The 20,795-nt window shown below is 44.0% G+C and overlaps 1 protein-coding gene across 2 annotated transcripts in view; it reads right to left on the reverse strand.

Annotated features, from left to right (window-relative positions):
- Emp1 (epithelial membrane protein 1) overlaps nucleotides 1-20,224 on the reverse strand; it is a 30,237-nt gene extending 10,013 nt beyond the window's left edge. Inside the window, exon 1 of one of the 2 annotated variants that reach the window (XM_071610130.1) lies at nucleotides 20,116-20,224. In XM_071610130.1, coding sequence (XP_071466231.1) covers nucleotides 20,116-20,187 — 72 coding nt within the window. In that variant the 5' untranslated portion in view covers nucleotides 20,188-20,224. Of the gene's footprint in view, nucleotides 1-9,320; nucleotides 9,490-20,115 lie in introns of those variants that run through there. The other variant, XM_027955995.2, reaches the window with a different exon arrangement.
- Between the last annotated feature and the right edge of the window lie 571 nt (nucleotides 20,225-20,795).

Raw genomic sequence — 20,795 nt, forward strand, 5'->3', positions numbered from 1 at the left:
CAAGACAGACAGAGACGGAGGGTGAGAGAAGAGAAGAAGAGAGGACAGAACAGAGTAAAAATAAATAAATAAATAACCCTGAGATTGCCTTGCTTTGCTTCTTTACCTTTTTTCAGGTAGCCTAATAAGGTGCTCTGAGCATGAGAAATTAATTAGGACCCTATGAGTGAATTTCCTTTGATGACCTGTAACTAATTCTGCAGAGACTGAGAAATTATCTTCTCAGAAACAATAGAGAAATTCAGATGTGCTTAGTTTGGCTACAAGATGGCTAAACTAGGGATCAGATAACTTCCTGTTGTGGAGTCTGTGTGTTTATTGAACAGCCAGAGGAGTCTGGAGGAAGCAGTTCTCTAAGGGTGGCCTAAGCCACCATAATTGGGAGCAATGAAACAGAATAAAGCAACCAAAAAACCCACTTCTTCACCATAGGAAGTGGTGGAAATCCTGGCACTTGAGTCACTGAGGAATCGTTCTCAGGCTGCGGACTCAGAACCAGGAGCTAGGAACTCTGTGAACAGTGGGGGAGTCCCACAGCGCTCAACTTTCCATGATTCATGTGAAAGTGGGTGAGATTCTCCTGAATGAAGGCCAAAGCGGAGACATTCTCTACAGGAAGACAAGATGGCGCAAGAGCCTTCCTGAGCAGCACTTGCTGGACCAGGTGGGCTAGCTGAAGCCAGTTCGGGCATTTCCCTGGCAGCCTAAGATAGCTCAGGCTTTACTAGGGGGGGAAAGAGAGCAAAAATGGCCAGTTGCCAAGTTCCCTCTTTCCCCTTCACCTTCACATTCAGGTCTTGAGTTTCTACCTCCTGACTGTTCACTCCCATTGCCAGAGTCCAGCTCAGGCCCTAGTCTGGACCCCTCCCCTGATTCTCTCTCAACTCCCGGACCCCATCCATCCTCTATGCTGTCTCTGGATTATTGAACCATGCCTCTCTACTCAAAAACCTCCGAGTCCTCCCCTCCCACCTGCCTCCCACACACATGCCATCAACACAAATCACCAGGAAAGATTTGAACACCCCATACGGGCCCTTGGAATCCTAGGACTTTGATTTCCAAAACTAAAAGTTCTGCTTTTATGTCCTTCTGCCAGTAATTCTTAAAATTTTTTTCCACCAAATGCAAACCTTGCCTCCTCTAAGAAGCCTTCCCAGATACAGGGGTCAGAAGTAGTCTCCCCATTATGCTATGACCCTTACACAGCCCTTTAGCAAAGCCACTGATGACAGCCTGCCTGGTAACAAAGTTATTTACAGACGTGTTTGGCTTCCTTGCCACAAAGAGTCCAAGTCCCTGAGAGTCTTGTTTATGACAGGTACCAAATAAATATTGCTCAATTAAATAAATTAATTGAGAAAGGAAATATTTTCTTCTGTATGGAAAAATAAGCCACGTTGAAGTGACTGAAGACTTTGTAACAGACGCAGAATTCAAGAAGGAAGATGTTTTCTTTTTGAATATGCATTCACTTTATTATTTTAAAAAATGACTTAATATATTATAATGACTATGTATTGAACATTTCATTATATGTAAATTTTATGTTATATATTCACATCCACTATTTTTTTTCACTGTGGAAACATGCATCTATTTCTTGAGTACCTTTGGCATTTAGATATATATATACATATGTATGTGTTGCATTTTGTTCAAGAAGAGCTAAAAAATGAATGCAAAGAGAAGATCTTAAATTTCTAAACATTAATCTGGCTGCATATTTAAATTTTCTACCTACTTTTTTGGATTATAGAAACTCCAGACTAAAGGAGGCTTTACAGTTCCTTCCCAACACATGAAGCTCATCTACAAAACTGCACCAAAGAACTATCTGAACCATGCTTCAACTGCTCTAGTCACGGGAAGCTCACTGCCTACCAAGGCCCCATTAGGAGAGTCCAGACAGTGCACCAGAGTCTGCTTTGAACAACCACCAGCCATCTTAGCTCCACCCATGAGGTTGGACTAGATGGATGCTTCCTCTTTCTACCATGGCCACCTTTGCAGTGCATTCAGAGAAATCTGCAGCGCTGTCAGAGAATTCACCAGAGGACCTCAGTTAGATCCTAAAATCTCAGATGACTCTACTGCTAGAGCAGTTCAGCAATTTTTACATTGGGTGATGTTTTTCCAACTGTGAAAGGCTCATCCTTCTGGATAACTGCAAATTTTGAAAAAAGCTTCTCACACCATCTGATCAAAGACCTGGCACTCCCTGGAGGCAAGGCAAAGATGAAAGGCAAGCTGCTCCTGGTCATGTGACCTCCATGAGTCAGCCTCTGGCTCTATCCTCCTCTGGGCAACACCCCAGCAAAGCTGCGGTTGCCTCCTCTCCTGAGGACACAGCCTAGGGTGCCCCAATAGCCCCTCTACCCTTACAAGTCAGGACCACTTTGCTTTTGATGTGCTTGTTTCCCATTGAGGATCATTTTGGTTGGCAAAATCCACGTCCGTGGAACACAAAAGCATAAAAGGGAAATACTCTCTTTTGGAAGCAGCCAGAGGATGTATCTGGAGGAGGAAGAGGCTGGGATTAAAGGCAGCTGAGTGGATGAGACCTTGGATGAGCTTTTCTGGCTGTTGTTTTATTTCAAGTATACTTTTCCATTCTCAATATTGTCCTTACGTAGGCGTGGGAGGGGGGCATTAATTTCTACGTGAGAAACATGGAGAAACAGGATCCTGAAGGATCATTCCCTCCTGTCTCTCCATGTCTGATGTTGGTGTGGAAAGAAAGAACTTCAGGTTGCCCTTCACTCTATGCTCATCATACTAAGGGCTGACGCTCAGAGGACAGAGCAGCTTTTATACCCAGGAGAGACATTGGCGACCAAGCAGCAAAAGAAACAGGGACCTAAAGCGTCCAGGGAAAACACCTATTTTTCTTCTAGGTCCTGGGGGAAGGAAACTACATCTACATTGCAAATGTGGGCTATCATAAATAAAGGTGACTATAGAAAAATAGTGTTTATCCAGCCTCGGTGTAGAATAGTATGGACTCTCACATAGTTAGGGATCAGGTCAAGGGCAGGGCAAACATGTTATCAGGAAGGAAAGGAAAGGAAAATAAAGGAAAGGAAAGACAGGAAGAAAGAGGGGAGAGGTAGGTCAAGCAAACAAGCACTTACTGGAGAACCAGATGCTCATAGAAATTCTGCCTCTGCCAAATGGCTGATATTGGAAAATTTGCATAACCTCTCTGGTCAGTGGCTCATAGAGAGGCAGAGTGTCAAATGATACAGAGCATAGGTTCTGGCTTTGAATCCTGCCTCCACCAGTTCCCAACTGTCCGCTCTAGACCTCATAGGGTTAACTCATGCCTGACAGAGAGCAAGGGCAATATGGTATTTGGTTATTATATTAATTCCTTCATATATAATGAGAGACTTGGGCCAGTGAAATGGGCTTTAAGCGTCTCTGGCAGAATCTGAGGGACAACGTCTATGTCAGAGGCAAACAACCAGCATGAATATTATTTTTGCAGATGCTCCCCAAGAGAGTAACCTCTCCTTCTCTCTTACTTCCGCTTCTCCTCCTTTGTGTCCAGCGGAGGGGGTGGATCTGGGCAACATCTGCAAGGCTGAGGCCAGACCAGGGCTGTGAAGCCTAGCTCAGCCCACACCCCAAGCCCACACCCCAAGCCCGCAGCTGGTCAAGGGATGGGGCGAGTCCCCTGGGTAAGGACAGAAGCTTCTGACAAAGGAGAAGTATTCCCGCTGCCAGAGTGTCTTCAAGGGAGAAGTTGCCAAAATCATAACTCCGGTTTGGGAAGAAAGTCAAGGTGTGGCCCCGCCCGGCAGCGCTTGGGTGGGTCTGACAGCAGATGGCAGCAACAGCCTTCAGCCTGGAAGGGGGCAGGGAGCCTGGAGGGCCGCCACTCAGGCAGAGGAGCACCCCAAGTGCATTGGGTGGGCTGCAGGCTTTGTTTCTATTTTTTAGAGCAGTTGATTATTTAGAGGTTTCGAGGCATTGGGTCATTCAGTCCAACCCCTTGACCAAGAAAGAAATGCACATCCCCTAGTAAAGCACAGTCAGGCCAGAGGCCACCATCTTGCATCTTCCAGCCAGGGCTCTTCCACTCTAGCATGATTTTCCTTCTCCTGTCTTTTGTCTTAGCATTTGGCAGTTACTCATCACTCTGTTCCTCCCACCACCTCTGAGTTACTCAGACAGTCGTCACAGCCCCTCAAAACAGTACCAATGGTATAAACAAAGGGTCTTTCAAAGGCCACTGCTTCTTCCTGTCATATTTCTGAGAAGGCCCACCCAGCAGAGCCAGTCCAGAGGCCACTAAAGGCCTGAAACAGATTCCCTCTTTGCAAACCCTGGGAGAAGCTTCCAATATTCCATCCCGGGCCCCACCCTCTGCATAGGAGTCCCCTCCCTATGGAAGCTCAGAGAGCATCTTTCAGCAAAGAGAAAGCTCTGGGGCTCAGCTTCAGAATTCTTTTGAGATCAGTGGGAATACTCCATCTTACCCCAAACTCATTGTTTCAGGGAAGAAAGTCTCTCTCTAATTCCCCTTCTCCAGCCCTCTGGGGAGGGGCTTTGATTATTTGAAACAAGAGGTCTAAGAATCAAGGGTCTCACTTTGCTCCTAGTTCTGATCTTACCTCTGAAAGATGGAGGAACAGTAGGAGAGGTCACCGCCTTGTCGCACAAACACTTAATGAAAACACAAATGGCACCAAGCATGTATTGACCAAACCAAAAAAAAAAAAAAAATTAGATGTGGCTGAGCAACAAACGAAGCTTCACAGGAACAAGTATCAGAATTTTGACCTAATGATGATGTCCTGGGACATTGAGGGTGGGTGGCCCCCAAACAAGAGGAGAAGGAGTTAGGAGTGGAAATGTTCTCAACATGTTGTCCTTGCTCTTTGGCTCTCTTCCTGGTCCTTGTCCACCCATCTTTCTGTCCCTTCTACACCTTTCCATTTGCCTTCTCCCCCAACACCCACCCTCCCTCCCTCGGGTCCTCCGGGAACCTTCCCTTTCCTCCTCTTAATTTGCTTTTCCTTGGCTCCACACCTTTAGGGCCACACCCTCATGCTGCAGGATCTCCATCCTTGAGAATTGGGTGGAGTTTCTTTCCCAGGGAGAGCTCAGTTTCTCCCTGAGCCCAATTTCATTCCTGACAAATTCCTTGCTATTGTCAGTGTCTTAACAGGCTTAGCTGGCAGAGAACCCTACATTTCATAAATCAAACCTCTCCTTCCCTTCCAAGTGCTGGGTGATGTTCTCTGCTGCCTAAAGGTAAGTCCTGGAAGTAAGCAATCTCTAGGGGGATGGGGCACAGGATGCCATCTGTGTCCTCATGTCAGCTGGGAGCCAAGCATTCTCTGCAAATGCCCATTTCAGTGCAAGATTTTGCCTCATTCCACTTTTCTACCAATTTCTAACCAGCTTTTACTGTGAACTCAAGGGATTTCTCAAAATAAGAATGGTAGGATCTTAGAATTTCAGAGTTTCGGAGGCCTTGAAGGCCATCAAGTTTAATTTCCTCAAGCAAGGAAACTGAGTGATTTTCCCCTGGCCATACTGCAGAGTCCCGACAAGACAACAGCCCCTATGTCTTCCTATCAGCATCTCATATCTCATACTACCTATCTCATATCTCACAGCCATAGTCAAATTCCATGCCAAAAGGATTCTCTTCCTTTTTGAAGGAAGAATTCATGAAATTGACTCAAGAAATACATCAACTGCCACAGCCACATAAGGCCAAGCCACAACCAGAGAGGAGTTCCTTTAGGTTCCAGAGAAATGCCCTCCCTATGACAGGGAAGAAAATATTGACCCCAATATTTTGTTTAAAAGGAAGAGAGAAGAAGCAATCCCCAAGAATGTTTGTATTTCTAGGCAGCATCAGTGAATCTTCCAGTTAAATTGAGAAAAACTGCTTCACCAATCAGCACCAGGGATTGAAGTTTTGGGGATGTGTGTTTTAGGGGTGAGGTGTTGCAAATTCAAATAAACTCCTAATTGTATGTGGCCTTCCTTAATTACTGAATGGCAAGCATAGTCCCAGAAATTTGGGATCAACTGGGCTGAACTGAGAAGAGTCCTGAAAAAGAAAGGTTTATGCTCAGAAAATTCCAGTCCTACACTCGTTAAAGATTATGAGCTCTTCTCAAGGGATTGATACACCGACTTCCAGCAATTAGACAGGCTACCTTTGATTGGCAGCTTATTCCTTTAGTTAGCATGACAGGTGGTTAACCGTGTACAAGCATGGACCACATGCACTGTGGGCCAGATTATGGGACAATCTCCAAAACACCAAGTTAAATAAGTGTTTCTCATATTGGATTGATTTAACCATGACCCACTAGGTGGCAATACGAGGTGTGTCCCTCTGAGTATGTGCATCTGAGTCTCAAATTTCTCTGAGCTTTTGTGTTAAGGCTGCAGAGTATAGAGATGTGGGAATTTAAAGAAGGAACCATATTCATGTGTCTAAAAAATGAAATACCTCAGAGTCCAACTCTATGGATATGCTTGACTATGTGCCTATTCTAAAACTTCATAAATGCTCCTTTCTAAAACATAGGAGGAATAAAGAAAGAAAAGTAAAAGAGATATTGCAATACAGATCCACCAAGCTGTCTTAATTAAATATTTACTAAGAGTTTAGTGTCTAAAAGATGAGGAGCATTGGGTGGGGCAACAACAAATCCCGTATAGATATTTTCTGGGTTGTTTCAGCCCTGCAGAACCAGGAACTTACAGGGAAGCTGATTTTGTTCAATTTAAGGAAACCTGATAGTTTGGAGCTACCCCTCTAAGGGGGATGAGCAGGAGACACAACTCTGAGGTACTGAGCTCCTCCTGGATGGGGATTTTTTAGGAGCTGTAAAATGTCCAAAATTAGACTCACAAATATGGTGGAAGAACGAATGAGATGATCTTCCAGATCCCTCCCAAATTCAGAATTCTAGGAATAAAATGAAGCATGTATTGGAACTAATTTGCTTTGTGCCCTTTTCCGTGGCCACTTTTCATGTACATACCCCATCAGGCTCCAGCGAGTCTAGAGAAAAGCAGTTTTGCTTCCTGCATAAACCATCCTGGGCCTGTGTGTTCTTTCTCCAGAGCCCCCATGGGTCCAGCACTCCCCGAAAATCCCAAGAGCCACCAGAATGAGCCAAGAGGGTCTGCATTCCCAGCCAGATCTCTATGAAGCCCATTCAAGGCTGGGAAATGATTAGGCCTAATTGGTCTCCAGAAGAAAGCACCGAGGATTGAGCAAACCAGTCAGTCCTTTCCAAGGTTTGCAAAAGGAATGTCTTTCCTCTCCTCAGAGGGCCGCCCAGGATTCCTGGGAGGTAGCCAGGTTCTGAGGAAGTGATCTGCTCGGGGCTGGTCCCTTGATGGCATTATGCCAACTCCCAAAACAGTTTAGTACCCCTGAACAATGTGAAATCTGGGGGCCCTTCTCACCAGGGCAGTAGCCCGGATGTCCAGGAGCCCTGGATGGCTCTCCACCCCCGCCCCATTCTTTAGAGTCTGGGTGGAATTGGATCCACCTCTGAGGGTGGGAGGCCACAGGGGGAAAATAGCCCTCCCGTTTTTGGGTTGTCTGAAGACCTACAGCTGAAGTCCCAGAAACCTCTCCCAACTGAGGCGCTCGCCGCCTCCTTGCAGGAAAAGTAGACAGCAGGAATCTGAGTCGCCTTAGGTTGCCTCAAACTCCAGCAAATAACAGACAGCATGTTTTTGCACTCCTAAAGCCACAGAGTGATGTGAAATGCTTCACAAATAACAAGGATCATGATGTTTACACCCTCTGGATTGTCGGTGTTTCCCATTTGCTGACTGGTTAGAGTTTGCTTATTAGTTTTAACCTACACAAAACTGACGGCAAGTCTGTATTATTTTCATAAACTACCAGGGCCGTGGATTTAATCTGGCTCTTCTCGAGCACGTCCATGTAATCTGGAAGTCATAAACATTTGAAGCAAACGTGGGAGTTCCCTGCATCTTGAGAAGTTGCCCTAGCGTTTGCTTAACCACCCCCTCGGGGGCAGTTTTACAAGGAGTTTTGCCTGCTCAACTTGCAGGCTGATTACATTTAAATCTCCCAACCAACAGGCGAACTGCATTTCTGAAGGAAAAGCCTAACTTCACCAGACAAGCTGAATCCTGTCATTCTCATCTTGTTTACGTGGGGAGAAAAAAATATATATACCAGTATCTATGTCAAAACGGCCACACCCCTGTCAACACTCAACCCAAATGTTAACCCAACAAAACAAAAGCAAACAGCAAAGGTGCCTTTCTTCTCCCCAGATGCACTTCATGCTTCGCGTTTGCATTTGTACAACCACATTCTGCCAAAGAGTGAAAAGATAAACATTCCAAAAATGATCACTGCCTTCCCTGCCACAAAATTCTACACCCGCTTAGGAATTTCTGTTGTGAGCTTTTACTTTGCACTGAAATGCAGCTGTTCCTGGGGTGGAAGTTCCAAGCCACTCAATAGTTTCTTATAGGAACAAAGTTCCCCTGCCCCTCCCGCTCCTCCAAGCCCTGTTTCCCTTCTGCCTCCACATCTGGACCAGAAGAGGAGTCTGGAATCCACATCAGGCTCCTGATTCCACCAAACGAACCCTCCCACGTTTTTTTTTTGTTTTTGTTTTTGTTTTTTTTTTTTGTTTTTGTTTTTTTTTGAAACACCGTTTGCCTCTCTCTCGCCCTCTCTGTTTCCCTAACGGTTTTCTTTAAACAAACCAATTCTCCTTTTCCCCACCCCGACAGGGGCGGAGGGAGGAAAAAAAAAAATTTAAACAGAAGTGAATAGACAAGGAAAAGGGCAGTAAAAGAGCAAAAATAAACTGAAAACCACACATCTATACACCCTCACCCCGAAAGACCAGCAAACAACCCACAAGCCAAGAAACAACTCAAATCCTGAAGCGATTTGAATCAAAACAGAGGAGTTGAAAACATCTGGCAAGTTCCATTTCAGAGGTATGTATTGTTTCCTCCATAAAGAATATGCTATCCAGATCTGTTCCAAAGTCCCTGCTCCCTCCACATCTTTAGAGTTGGAACGCAGTTAATTCAAGAAATGAGTACAGACCCGTCCTGTTGATTTCCCCCTGATCCCTCCACAAAACACATTCTTAACTTTAAGGGAAAGGTTGTCTCAGCATCCACTTGACTAAATGTTTCAAGGACTTGATTCTGAGAGAACCATGGAAAAGTAGCAAAGGAAAATAGTAAAAGCAATGCTTAGATGAACTCTCAGAAGGAGCACAGTGAAAAGGAGACAGAACGCAGAGCTTCCCCAGAGCTGGGAGCTGTCCTACCTTGAGAGTCCCAGCGACAGAGGCAGACGCCCTGAGTGGCAGGAGCTGGCAGCAGCCTTGGTCCGCTCTTCTGGAGGTATGTGACCACAGTGAGGGGAGGGACTGCCTCCCGAGGTTATAAGTTTCCTCCGCTGGTGTGCTGGGGTGTGTGATGGGCGGTTTCTTTTCCCTGTGTTTTAAAGGAGTTTCTATGAATCAGTCTAGCTTTAAAAAAAAAAAAAAAAATGTTGGTAAGCTACGCCCTGCTAAGTTGGCAGTCAGTCAAAAGTGACTGGGAGTGAGCCATCAATTCAAAGAACCCTGTTGTAGGCTCCCTCTGACTCAGACACACAGACCACAGTGGAAAAAGGAGTGACATTGCTTCAAATGAGTAATAGGAGTCACACAAATAGATCTGTTTACTGAAGCCCATTCCTCCTCACCAGAAAGAGACTTCGGTTACTATGGACATAAGACAAAACACAGGTTCTAGTGGAGAGGGGGAGGAAGGGGAAAGAGGAGGGAAAGGAGAACCCCTGTTAATTAAAATCCCAGCTAATCATCAAATGAGATTCCTGTTCTTCCTTCTCCATCAAATGCATCAGCTGCTGCTCATTGCCAGGAAGGATCAGATTTATTTCTGACTCCCTTGACATACCCTGTGGTATGAGACCCGGGAAGCAGAAAAGAGGACCAACCAAGTGCCTTGGTAACCTGCCTCTGAATGAAGGAGCACTGATTGACAATAGACAATCCCTGCTCTTTAATTATGCACTCTGAATGCCTGTGTGGACTCTTGGAGGAAGTCTTCTAGACTTTGCTCTCTGATCTCCATATAATAATTACCTGGACCTTGTTCCACAATTGACTTTCTTGAACCCAGCTATTGGCGTGATCATCACTGCCTGCCACCTTCCTGCACCACTCCTCTCTAACTTAATCCTGGAGCTGGGAGGAGACTTTGAAGGCATCTCATCCCACAGTCTAGGCATTCATCTGAGAGGATCACAGCCTGGATGCCCAAGTTCAAGCCCAGCTCTCCACTTAGGAGCTGTGTGACTTTGAGCAAATCACTTACCCTCTCCATGCCTGTTTCCTCATGCATCAAATCGAGATAGTGGATAGCCATCTCATAAGTTATGGTGAGAAATATATACATAGAGTTTATAATAATACATTCGCTAGATGCGCAATCAGTGTTGGCTACGATGATTATTTTACTGAAGAAAATGCTCAGGCCCAGAGAAAGGTGAAGTGATTTCTTCAAGGACATACAGTAAGTTGGCAGTAGCAGCTTGGATTTGAGTCTGCCAAACCCAAGCAATTCTACTGTACATAAGTATGTTCATACAGTTATTTATTTCATTCATTCAGCTGATACATACTGCATATCAACCTGCCCTGAACCCTGTTCAGAAGATCAGATCACAGAAGTGAACAAGATCCCTGCCCTCTTAGAACTTAAATGCCATAAAAGGATAGGGAATGAACTGATGATGTTGCAATAAAAGGTTGATAAAATTAGATGGTAAAATTGTGGGTGAATGTTAGTTGCTTCTGGTTACATTTCTGTTGTTTGTTGTTGCTTTTAAAATTTTTCTGCAATAAACATGTTGCTTTGGTTTTTAGGAGAAAATATGTTCACATAGAAGAGACTATTTCTAAAGTGGATGATGAGACCCACACACACAGCCTCTCCACAAGTCCCTAAGAACTGAATTCTATCTCTGTACAGGTAACAAAGTCTAGATTTTTCACTAAAAACTGATGATGTGACAAAGATGGCATCAGTTTCTCATATATTTCTTCACCTCCCCCCTCTCCCATCACTCATTTGATAATAAAAATGCCTGGCTGGGAGGAGCCACTCCCAGCACTGGCAGAGTCCCTGAGGTCTAGCAGCCCCACCCTAAGAGAGGAGAGGGCTCTGCTGGTGAGCCAAGGGAACCCTCTTTACGTGGTATTTGTCTCACCTGTGCTCAGGATTGCCTTTGCCCTCCAAGGCCTTCTGCCTGTTTGGAACTCTCTTTTCCCACCAATGGGTAGGGGACAGCTGGGCTCCAGAGGTGGAGGCTTCACTCAGCTGCTGGGGAGCTGTGGTGTGGCTTGCATTTTTTAAAGGGAAACCTGGAGCTAGGAAAGATGGGGAGGGAGATGTTCTCCTTCCCACTGTCCTCTCAGGTTAACAAAGGAAAAAAGCAGAAACTTTTCTTAAAGTCCTTGAGTAGAGGAGTCATTTGATTCTTCTGGATTCTCACACTGGATTCCAGAGATTGCGGATGGAGGGAAGGGCTCTGAAAGCAGGAGTTCTAGTTTTTCCTCTCCTACTGCCTGGCAGTGGTAGGGAGCAAGGGACCTGCCCTCCTGCATTTCTGCCATAAAGTGAGTAGATGTCGTTGCCTTCAAATGCACCTAATAAATCTCAGTTTCCTGTGCACTTTTGGTGATGTTTAGGTTTGGAGAGAAAATGTTAAAAGTGTTGAACTCTTAAAATGTGCACACTCAGTGGTACTATATAAAGCCAAATACTTGGTATGATTTGGTTTTTCTTTTTCTTTCTTTTATTTCTTTTTTCTTTTTTTTTTTTTTTTTTTTTTTTTTTTTTTGTACAGGAGATTGAACTAGAGGCACTTTACCACTCAGCCTTTTCATGTTTTATATTTTGAGACAAGGTCTTGCTGAGTTACTTAGGGCCTCTCTAAGTTGCTGAGGCTTGGTGTGAATATTTTTAAAAGATTGATGCCCGTCCAGGATTTCTAAAGTCTCATAATTAACTCTTGGAATACCACTGAGCTTATTTTATAAGTTGCCAAGTCTGGGAAAGAAATCGGATCTGCTCTGGCTGAAGCTGCATTTTATTGTGCCTCTGGATATGATTAAAGCACTAAGCCTGATTCTTTCCATGGTGGTGAGCAGACAATTTTTAAGACTTGGGGTGGTAATGTGTTCAGGGTCTACAACCCCGTGGAGCTGGGCAGTACAGCTCACTCTGGGATCCGTGCCTCTCCAAACAGTCAAGAGTAACCTGCCTTTCTGTTCTGCTCCCGTGCTCTCCTCCTTTGGAAGGCAGATGCCACGCATTCATTTTCCACATGGGCAGAGAGCCGAGCAAAGTTTCACTCGACCCGTCAAAGCCATATATTCTTAGGAAGGAATGTCCCCTCTTGCCCAGTGAAACAGTGCTACTCTGGCACAGGAATATGTCCCTCCTTCTGTAGCAACAAGTATCCACTTCTGGCCGGATGCCATTTGGGGTAGATTTTCCAGTCTGAACAAGTGTAAACACTTTTAATGAATATATGAATTTGAGGGCTTTTAATGACTTGATACAAGAAGTCTCCTAAGGTAGGTCTGGCTCCCTAACACCCACAGAGAGCCAGCAAGAGCTTGAACTTGCTTTTGTTCAAACTCAGCCAGAAAGCCTCCCGATTGGTGCAGCAGGTTCCCCAAAGCCATTATTAGTGCAGGGATGTCAGGATCAGTACTAGCAAACACTGTTTGAAAGGTAAATATAATGCAAGAAGAAAGTTATACAGTTTCTCCCAAAGTCCAGTGAATCTGTGTTCCTTGCCACTCCTCTGAAATTCCAGAGTTGAGCAGAAATTCTGTATTCCTTCCGCCCTTTCCCCTCCTTTCCCTTCTTTCTACAGCACTCATCTCTTTCTTTGTTTTCCCGTCAAGCTGTTTTCTTTCTTAAACTCCCCTCAGTAAATGTAATTTTAATACAGTTTCACAAAATGGGAAGTGTCTAAAAACCCCCTTCATTCCCCCCGTTTCTTATCTCTGAGCTAGTCTGTGCTGAAACTGCTTTGGAAATAAAATACTGATGAAATTCCAAGAGCACCCAAGAACCCCAGCCCAGTGGCCTGACACCTTCCAGCTGAGCAGAGATGGTCTCACTGATGACGTAATGCCTATAGGTAAAACAGAGAGATGGAGCTATTAACAATGACAACCTAAAATCAGCAGGATGGAGAAATCCCTGCCACGGGGACAGTTGCCAGATCTATGCTAAATGTGTATGGATGGTTAACTTGGATGAAAGGAAAAACTTCTGACCTGTGTCCACTGGCAATATGGCTTCAAAGCCAGAGAAGAACAACAAGCACACAAAGAAGCAGCAGTTGTCACCAAAATAAAAAGTGAAAATATTAGGTCTTTCCCCAGATAACTGCAGTACTAGAAGGTGGGTATTAAAGAAATATTGAATAAACGGCTTTTCTTTTGCACTTTGCATCTCATGTTACCAAGAGCATTGTTCCTACTGCTTCATGGGCCATTTCAGGTAAACAACTGGATATTCAAAAGTGAGTAAAGATTGACCATCTCTCCCTATGCATGCAGGGGCAGAAGATCCAGGAAGCAGATGCTGGCTACATAGCAGGTGCTCAACTAAAAAATAGGATGTTTAATCAAAAAGTATCTAATACCCAAGTCAAAGATTCTCATGTTCTCCTTCAAGATCTTTCCCTCAAACTCAGATGCTGGGCAGAGCACCCCTCTAACTAAGGCCCCATAGCTGTGGGGAAAGCAGTTAGTGTACATCTTTACATTTGCCCAAGGAAAATTGTAGTGCCAGGGAGCTTAAAGCCAAGCAAACCAGCACAGGGACCTTACAAACATTCCTACTGGGACCACATGGGCAGCAAAGAACACAAGACCCGGGAACTTGCTAGATGTGATCTCTGCAACCTACTTAACATTTTGAAAGATTGTTTCTTGGCAAAAATAAATACTAAGGTGAGTGACTTAATTTATTCTGCCTCACAGGAAATTGGGATATTCTTTCTGGTTAAATTATAGGATATTTGGTTAATTTTTAAGCGTTATGGGGCAAAACAAGACCTCTTTCAAGATATGCATACACATAAGTTGGCATTTGCAATTTCATGCACACCTGTACCCAGTCCAGCCAGCCCCTTGCAAGGGTGACATGTGTGGAGGTGTCTCGGCACTCTGCAGCCTGACAGAGCTCATGGCCAGAACTCATAGCCACACAGCCCACAGGGCTGGATAAACGCTGGTGAGCACACAGACGTCCCTTCTCTAGACCATGCTGATCATCCCCCATTGGTGAACACACTATATCTGCAGCCAATGACAGCACCGTCCAGCGAGTTTCTGTTTCATCTTTCCAGTTGTGATTTCAGTCTAGTCATGCTTGCCTATGACCACATTCCGTCATCTTAATTAGAGACAGGGGTTTCTAAAACTCCTCTGCCACTCATTTGTGATTATTTGTAGGGAATTACATCCACAGAGGCTCAAAACAACTGTTATATCCTTGCCAATCCTTACTCTTAAGGGAGACTTTATCTTGAAATTCTGGGGACATCTTAACCTACCTCTTTACTGACCATTTCCATTTGAAGATCTAGGGCATCCTGACCTCCATAATGCCCTTCCTTTGGTTTGTATAACTGGGCAGGACTTGCCTGTTATTGAGACGAAGCAACTATATGCTCACTGGATGTGGGAAGTTCACCCCTACCATTCTGCAAATCTCTGAAACTATACCCTGGGATGCATGACAAAAATAAATCTCTCTTTTATTATTTTATTTCTGATTATAGAAACAGATACCTGGATATAAAATCAATCTAAATGTCCATCAATGGATGAACAAATTTAAAATTCAATACACACACACACACACACACACACGAATACTATTCAGTCTTTAAAAAGAAGTCCTGTAATTTGCAGTAACATGGATGAACCTGGAGGACATAATGCTATGTGAAGTAAACCATACACAGAAAGACAAATACAGTACTGCAAGATCTCACTCATGTGTGGAACTAGTTGAACTCATACAATAAGTAAGCAGAATGGTGGCTACCAGAGCCTAGAGATGGGGTGAAGAGATGTTGGTCAAAAGGAACAAAGTTTCAGTTAAACAGGATAAATAAGTTCAAGAGCTCTATTGTACAGCACGGTCTCTATAGTTAGTAATGTATTGTATGCTTGAAAACTGCTAATAGAGTAGATCAAAATGTTCTCATCACAAAAAAATAAGTACATATGGTTATGGACATGTTAATAAATTGATTTAACCATTTAACAATGCATATATACATCAAAGTATCACATTATACACCATAAAGACACATCACTTTTATTTGACAAGTATTTGAACAAAACTCTAACAATGCATGCAAATGTAAATAGAAAGTTTAAATAATCCAAGACCTGCCAGGCATAATGGTACATGCCTATAATCCCAGCATATTGGGAAGCTGAGGCAGGAAGATGGCAAGTTCAAAGCCAGCCTCAGCAATTTAGTGAGGACTTAAGCAACTCAGCAAGACCCTATCTCTAAGTAAAATATATATATTTTTTAAAAAGGACTGGGGAGATGGTTCAGTGGTTAAGAGTCCGGGGGTTCAATCCCTGGTACCAAATCATCATCATCATCATCATCATCATCACCATAATTATCACCATCATTATCACCATCATTCAAAACCTGATCTCTGAAATAATTATTATAAATATCCTCTCTTCTGTATGTATGCATATACATCTATAAAAGTTTACCAAGATGATATATATGGCTGCATTGACATTAGCTATTACTATACAAAAGAAGGTCACAAGTGTCCCCAAAGTTAAGCCTCTTAATATCCCAATAAATATAGACCTACATCATTTGTAATGACTATAGGTTCTCCCTTTAAGTGCATATACTATAAAGTATTTAGACAATTCTCTATTTAATGGATAATATATACTTATGTTGCTTGTTTTTTACCACTCTAAACAACACTGTGGAGAAACTCTTTGTACCTAACATATCTGTACATGTAATGACATGTTCATCAACTCATTAACTGTTCTATCATTTATTGGACAAGCATATTGTACTGATTTCATCACTCAGTAGTGTTTAATCTTAGAAAACTTACTTGCATACTTTAGATTTCAGTTTCTTCCAAGAGGTTGTTTCTCATTATATTGAGTGTTCCTTCTAGAATTAACATTTTATGGTCAGTTTTCCTATTCTAAAAACCCATGGGAAGCATTATAAATGGATGCCAATCAGCTCTCTCTGAACATCTTCCTTTTTGTCTCAGGAACAATGATTGACAGTTCACCTTGTTACCCTTCTGATCTTTCATCTGGGAACATGAAGCCACATAGGACTGCCTAACCCTAAAGATATAAGTCCAGTTGGTTGCCAGGAATCTGAGATTTAAATTATCCTTTAGTTCTAGCTAAATCTCCATGGACTGCTCCATTAGTGTTCTCAATTTGAGCACACCCACTTCCCAAAATTCCAGACTTATGGCATCATTGTATCCTCATTTAATGCCTTAGTCCCCAAGGCTCAGGATGTGACCTAGTCCATTCCACAGGCTGGAGCCCACACTGAAACTCGGATGTACTAGCGATTTGTCCCCACTGAGCATGGAGTTCCTAGTATCCTGATACAATGGGGTACCTGCCACAACCTGGGTGTGATGAAGCAGACAAGTCTCAGCTGGTGGGGTCCTTGCCAAGGAATTTCCAGCCTCAGCGCAAAAGCAATAACATTGCTAGCTGATGGCGATGGGGCAGCTGCACAGATTCCTCAGCCCAATGCTGGTTGATTAATGGGCGAGGCAGGGAGTGCCTCACTGGGGACCCGTTCTTGGACTGTCCTTGCCCTTCAAGGGAACAGCCCTTGGAGCAGCCCTGAGAATTCAGGTCCAGATTAGTGTAAGCTCCAGAAGGGAAGCCTGCTAAAAATAACAATAACAATGATAGCAACAATGGTAAAAACAACTGACATTTGCGTGGCACCTTATGGACACATATTTCTTGTATGTCAACTTTTTTTAATACTTTTATTTTATTTATTTATTGTTTTCTTTATGTGGTGCTGTGGATCAAACCCAGGGCCTTGAACATGCTAGGCGAACACTCTACTTCTGAGCCACTACCCCAGCATCCCCTCTTTTTTAAAATTTTATTGCAAAGGTAAGGTTGAGACTCAGAAAAAAATAACCACTTTACTAAGACCACAGAACTATTAAGGAACAGCATGTAGGTTCTCAATTTTTTTAACTCTTTGCTGTAACTTTTCTTTCTATATTAATTGCCTTTTTGTAGTTCCGGGGGAATGATAAAGGGCCTGCCACAGACCCAGGATGATCCAAACAGATAGAGGACTTCCAGGTGTATGCGGTGGTCTTGAATTTATGCGGTGGTCTTCTCCAGCTGGGTGCCATCCAAATCAGAGGTCCATAGCTCCTCACGGGTGGTTTATGACCCCAAGAGATCTCTGCACCCTTATTCTCTGAACAAGGAATTCACCCCACCCAAATGATGCCCTGAAAGTGGCCCCTGGGTTCCTTATCCCAGGCTTGTCTTTGTGGATAAAGGACCTGATTTTAGGATAGAGCTACATTATCTTCTCCAAAATAAAACATAAATAATGATTCGAATAATGACTTTTCAAATGTGGGCAAAGCACTTCAGATTCTATTGAGATAGTGGAGCTCCAGTTGCTGAGAGGCTGCCACGCTGTGGGATATCTGTACCAGGAGAGAGGAATGGAAGGTCTCGAATAATAAAGAGAGCAGAACCCCACATTCGCAGAGGAGGGGGGACTGAATGGAGGGGGGCACCCATCTGTAAACATCCTGAAAGAGCAACCCAGTGCAGGGGTGGGGGGGGTGAGGGGACAGCCACATCATCTAGGCTGCAGGAAAGCAAGGCTTCCTGAGCACAGGAGTCCCTCTTTATTCAGTCAAGCATCCCAAACAACTAGAACAGAGCCTAGCACACGGTAAGTGTCCCCAAAATACGTGTTGAATGACTGAAGCAAAACCTCACCTAGGTTTGAAATAAGAATGTAGGGCACTCTCAAGAAGAGGGCAGAGTGATTAACAACACAGAATGTTTTCACCATAACTAATCCACCATACAATAATAATACCTGAAAGAAAGCAGATCATCCACCACAATAGCAATAAGTAAACAATCAAAAAAATCAATCAATAAGCTTAGGTTCATCTTACAAATATTGCAACACCTAACATGAATGTCAAAAGGGCAGGACCTGGGAAGGGTGTGGACAGCAGCAGGAGCTCCAGCATCTGCTGCGCTCTCACAGGGCACACTCACACTGAGCATTTCAAGAGGACGCAGGCAAAACCTGACTGCAAGAAAGGACTCTGTCCTGGGAGCGAGCAAGACACCTGGATTTTCAAAATGCCATGAATTAAAAGTATTAAGAGGGAATCAGATCCCAGAACTAAAGATGAAGCTAAGACTCTGCTCAGTAAATCCAAAACCCAATTCCTGGCCTGCTCTTCACACCTTCACTTCTGCTGTATTCCTTCAGCAGAGCATTTCCTGACACCCTGCTCCCCAAGAGCGGTTGGGTGCAGGTCCCAAATTTCCCTGTGCTATCTTCCAGCAAACGTCCTGACTAAGTTCTGAGCACCTTCACAGCAAGGTTCTGTATCTTATTCCTTCCTGAGTCTTAGCTCCTAACAAAATATCTTAGATATAGTAGATACTCAATAAATAACTGTCTAAAAATTAAGTGAATTAATGGCTCCATCATCTACCCAATAAGTCTAGACTCCTCCCTTTGGTTTGCTCATGTCCAGAGTTACCACATACTATGTAGTCTATCTCTTCATCCCTACCTCAGGATGTTTGCTGGGATCTTCTTCCTTTGTATACACTGTCACACTGGGCTCCTAACATTGGTCTCCTTGCCTCTGAGCTGTCTTTATTTCAATCCATCCTCCCTAACAGAAGTGGTCAACTTGCAGCCCACACACATCCCTTGCTTGGTCCTGATGGTACTCAAAAAACTAAACATTTTTAATTAGTTTCTTACATGTTTAATTCAGGAGATTTTGCATCACATTTTGCTTTTCCAAAGTTTCTTTAAAAATCAAAGGGACTGAAGCCAGCCACAGTGGCACACACCTGTAATTTCAGTGACTCGGGAAGCTGAGGCAGGAGGATCACAAGTTTGAGGCCAGCCTGGGCAACTTTTTGAGACCCTTAGCAACTTAGCAAGACCCTCTCTCAAAATAAAAAATAAGAAGGGCTGGAATGTAGCTCAGTGGGAAAGAACCCCTGGGTTCAATCCCCAGTACCCCGCGCCCCCCTAAAAAAAATCATAGAACTAGCAACAAAGGGACTTCATTCCCACATTGCTGCAGTCAACTGGGAGGAGCTGGGGAGCTGGGCACTTTCAGCAGAGATAGCCCTCTGTCTCACCTGGCCTGCGTCCCTCCTGTGCCTTATGGGCTGGCCCCCTAATGACAGAGGCTCCTACTCTGTTCTATCATCAGAGTTTATCTATAGGAAATCAGTTTCCATCTATAGGAAACACAGATCTGGTCAAATCAGATCACATGACTGCTATCTAACTATGCTAGGGAAATAAAATCATGCAAAACCTATCATTCACTGGCCCCAGACACCTTCCCATCTCTGAGGTCTTGGTCAAGTTCTGTGTAGTGGCCGAAAGAATGAGCTGGAATCAGACTTCTTAGGTGAAAATCCTCTCCAAGCCTTCATTTCCTCATCTATAAAATGGAGATGATACTTGTTGATACCTCATGGGTTTTGGGGAGGAGCAAATTAATAATACATATCAAGGACTTAACAAGTGACACTGTGGTCATTGTCCCTGCCCTTCTCTCCCTGAGGAAATTCTTCCTCCATTGCCAGTTCAAATGTCACATTCTCTGTGAAGCTGGCCCCATCCCTCCACCCTGCCCAAACCAGAATGATTAGTCACTCCCCATGAGCCAGAGTGCTCTGTCCATACCTCCGGGATGGCTCCCCACACATACCATCTCACCTTCAGATCCACTGTGCCCATCCTTCTGTCCACCACTTGCTCCCCACAGGTCAGATGGGCATCTTGGAACATCCAGTAGGTACTTCAAGTGGTTTTTAAATGGGTTGGGCTGGATGTCAAAGCAAAAACAGCCAGGGAGTCAAACAATTTGTTTCTCTGAAGTTCTACTCACCAAATACTGTCATGTGATGTCATTTGCCACCTGAGTACAGGGTCAATAAATTAAGAAGTAAAAAAGATAAATTCAGAGCATTCAGACCAAACCAGGCACTTCATTGAATGACTTCAGATTCTCTGAATCTGGTTTTATCAACTACAATAGGGGGATAATAATTCTGTACCCACTGGAATATATGAGAATATAAAGAGAGTAACATCAATGAAAACATCTTATAAACTAAAAATTTTTTAAAAATTAAAAAAAAAAAATCTTTCCCAGGATGGCCTCCACCCACCGGCAGACACCCACTAGAGTCAGGCTTGGCCCAGACCCACCTGCTGACCTGTGCGGGAGCCAGGGCCCAGGGTAGGCCTGGGTCCAACCAGCCACTGACAGAGCCCCACTGGAGCTCAGGCCTGGCCCAGACCCACCTCACTAACCTGTGCAGGAGCCAGGGCCCAGAGTAAGCTTGGATCCACCCACTCCCACCACCACCTGGGAGTCCAGGTCTAACCCACTT

This window comes from Marmota flaviventris, chromosome 3, assembly GCF_047511675.1.
Source record: "Marmota flaviventris isolate mMarFla1 chromosome 3, mMarFla1.hap1, whole genome shotgun sequence".
NCBI lineage: Eukaryota > Metazoa > Chordata > Mammalia > Rodentia > Sciuridae > Marmota > Marmota flaviventris.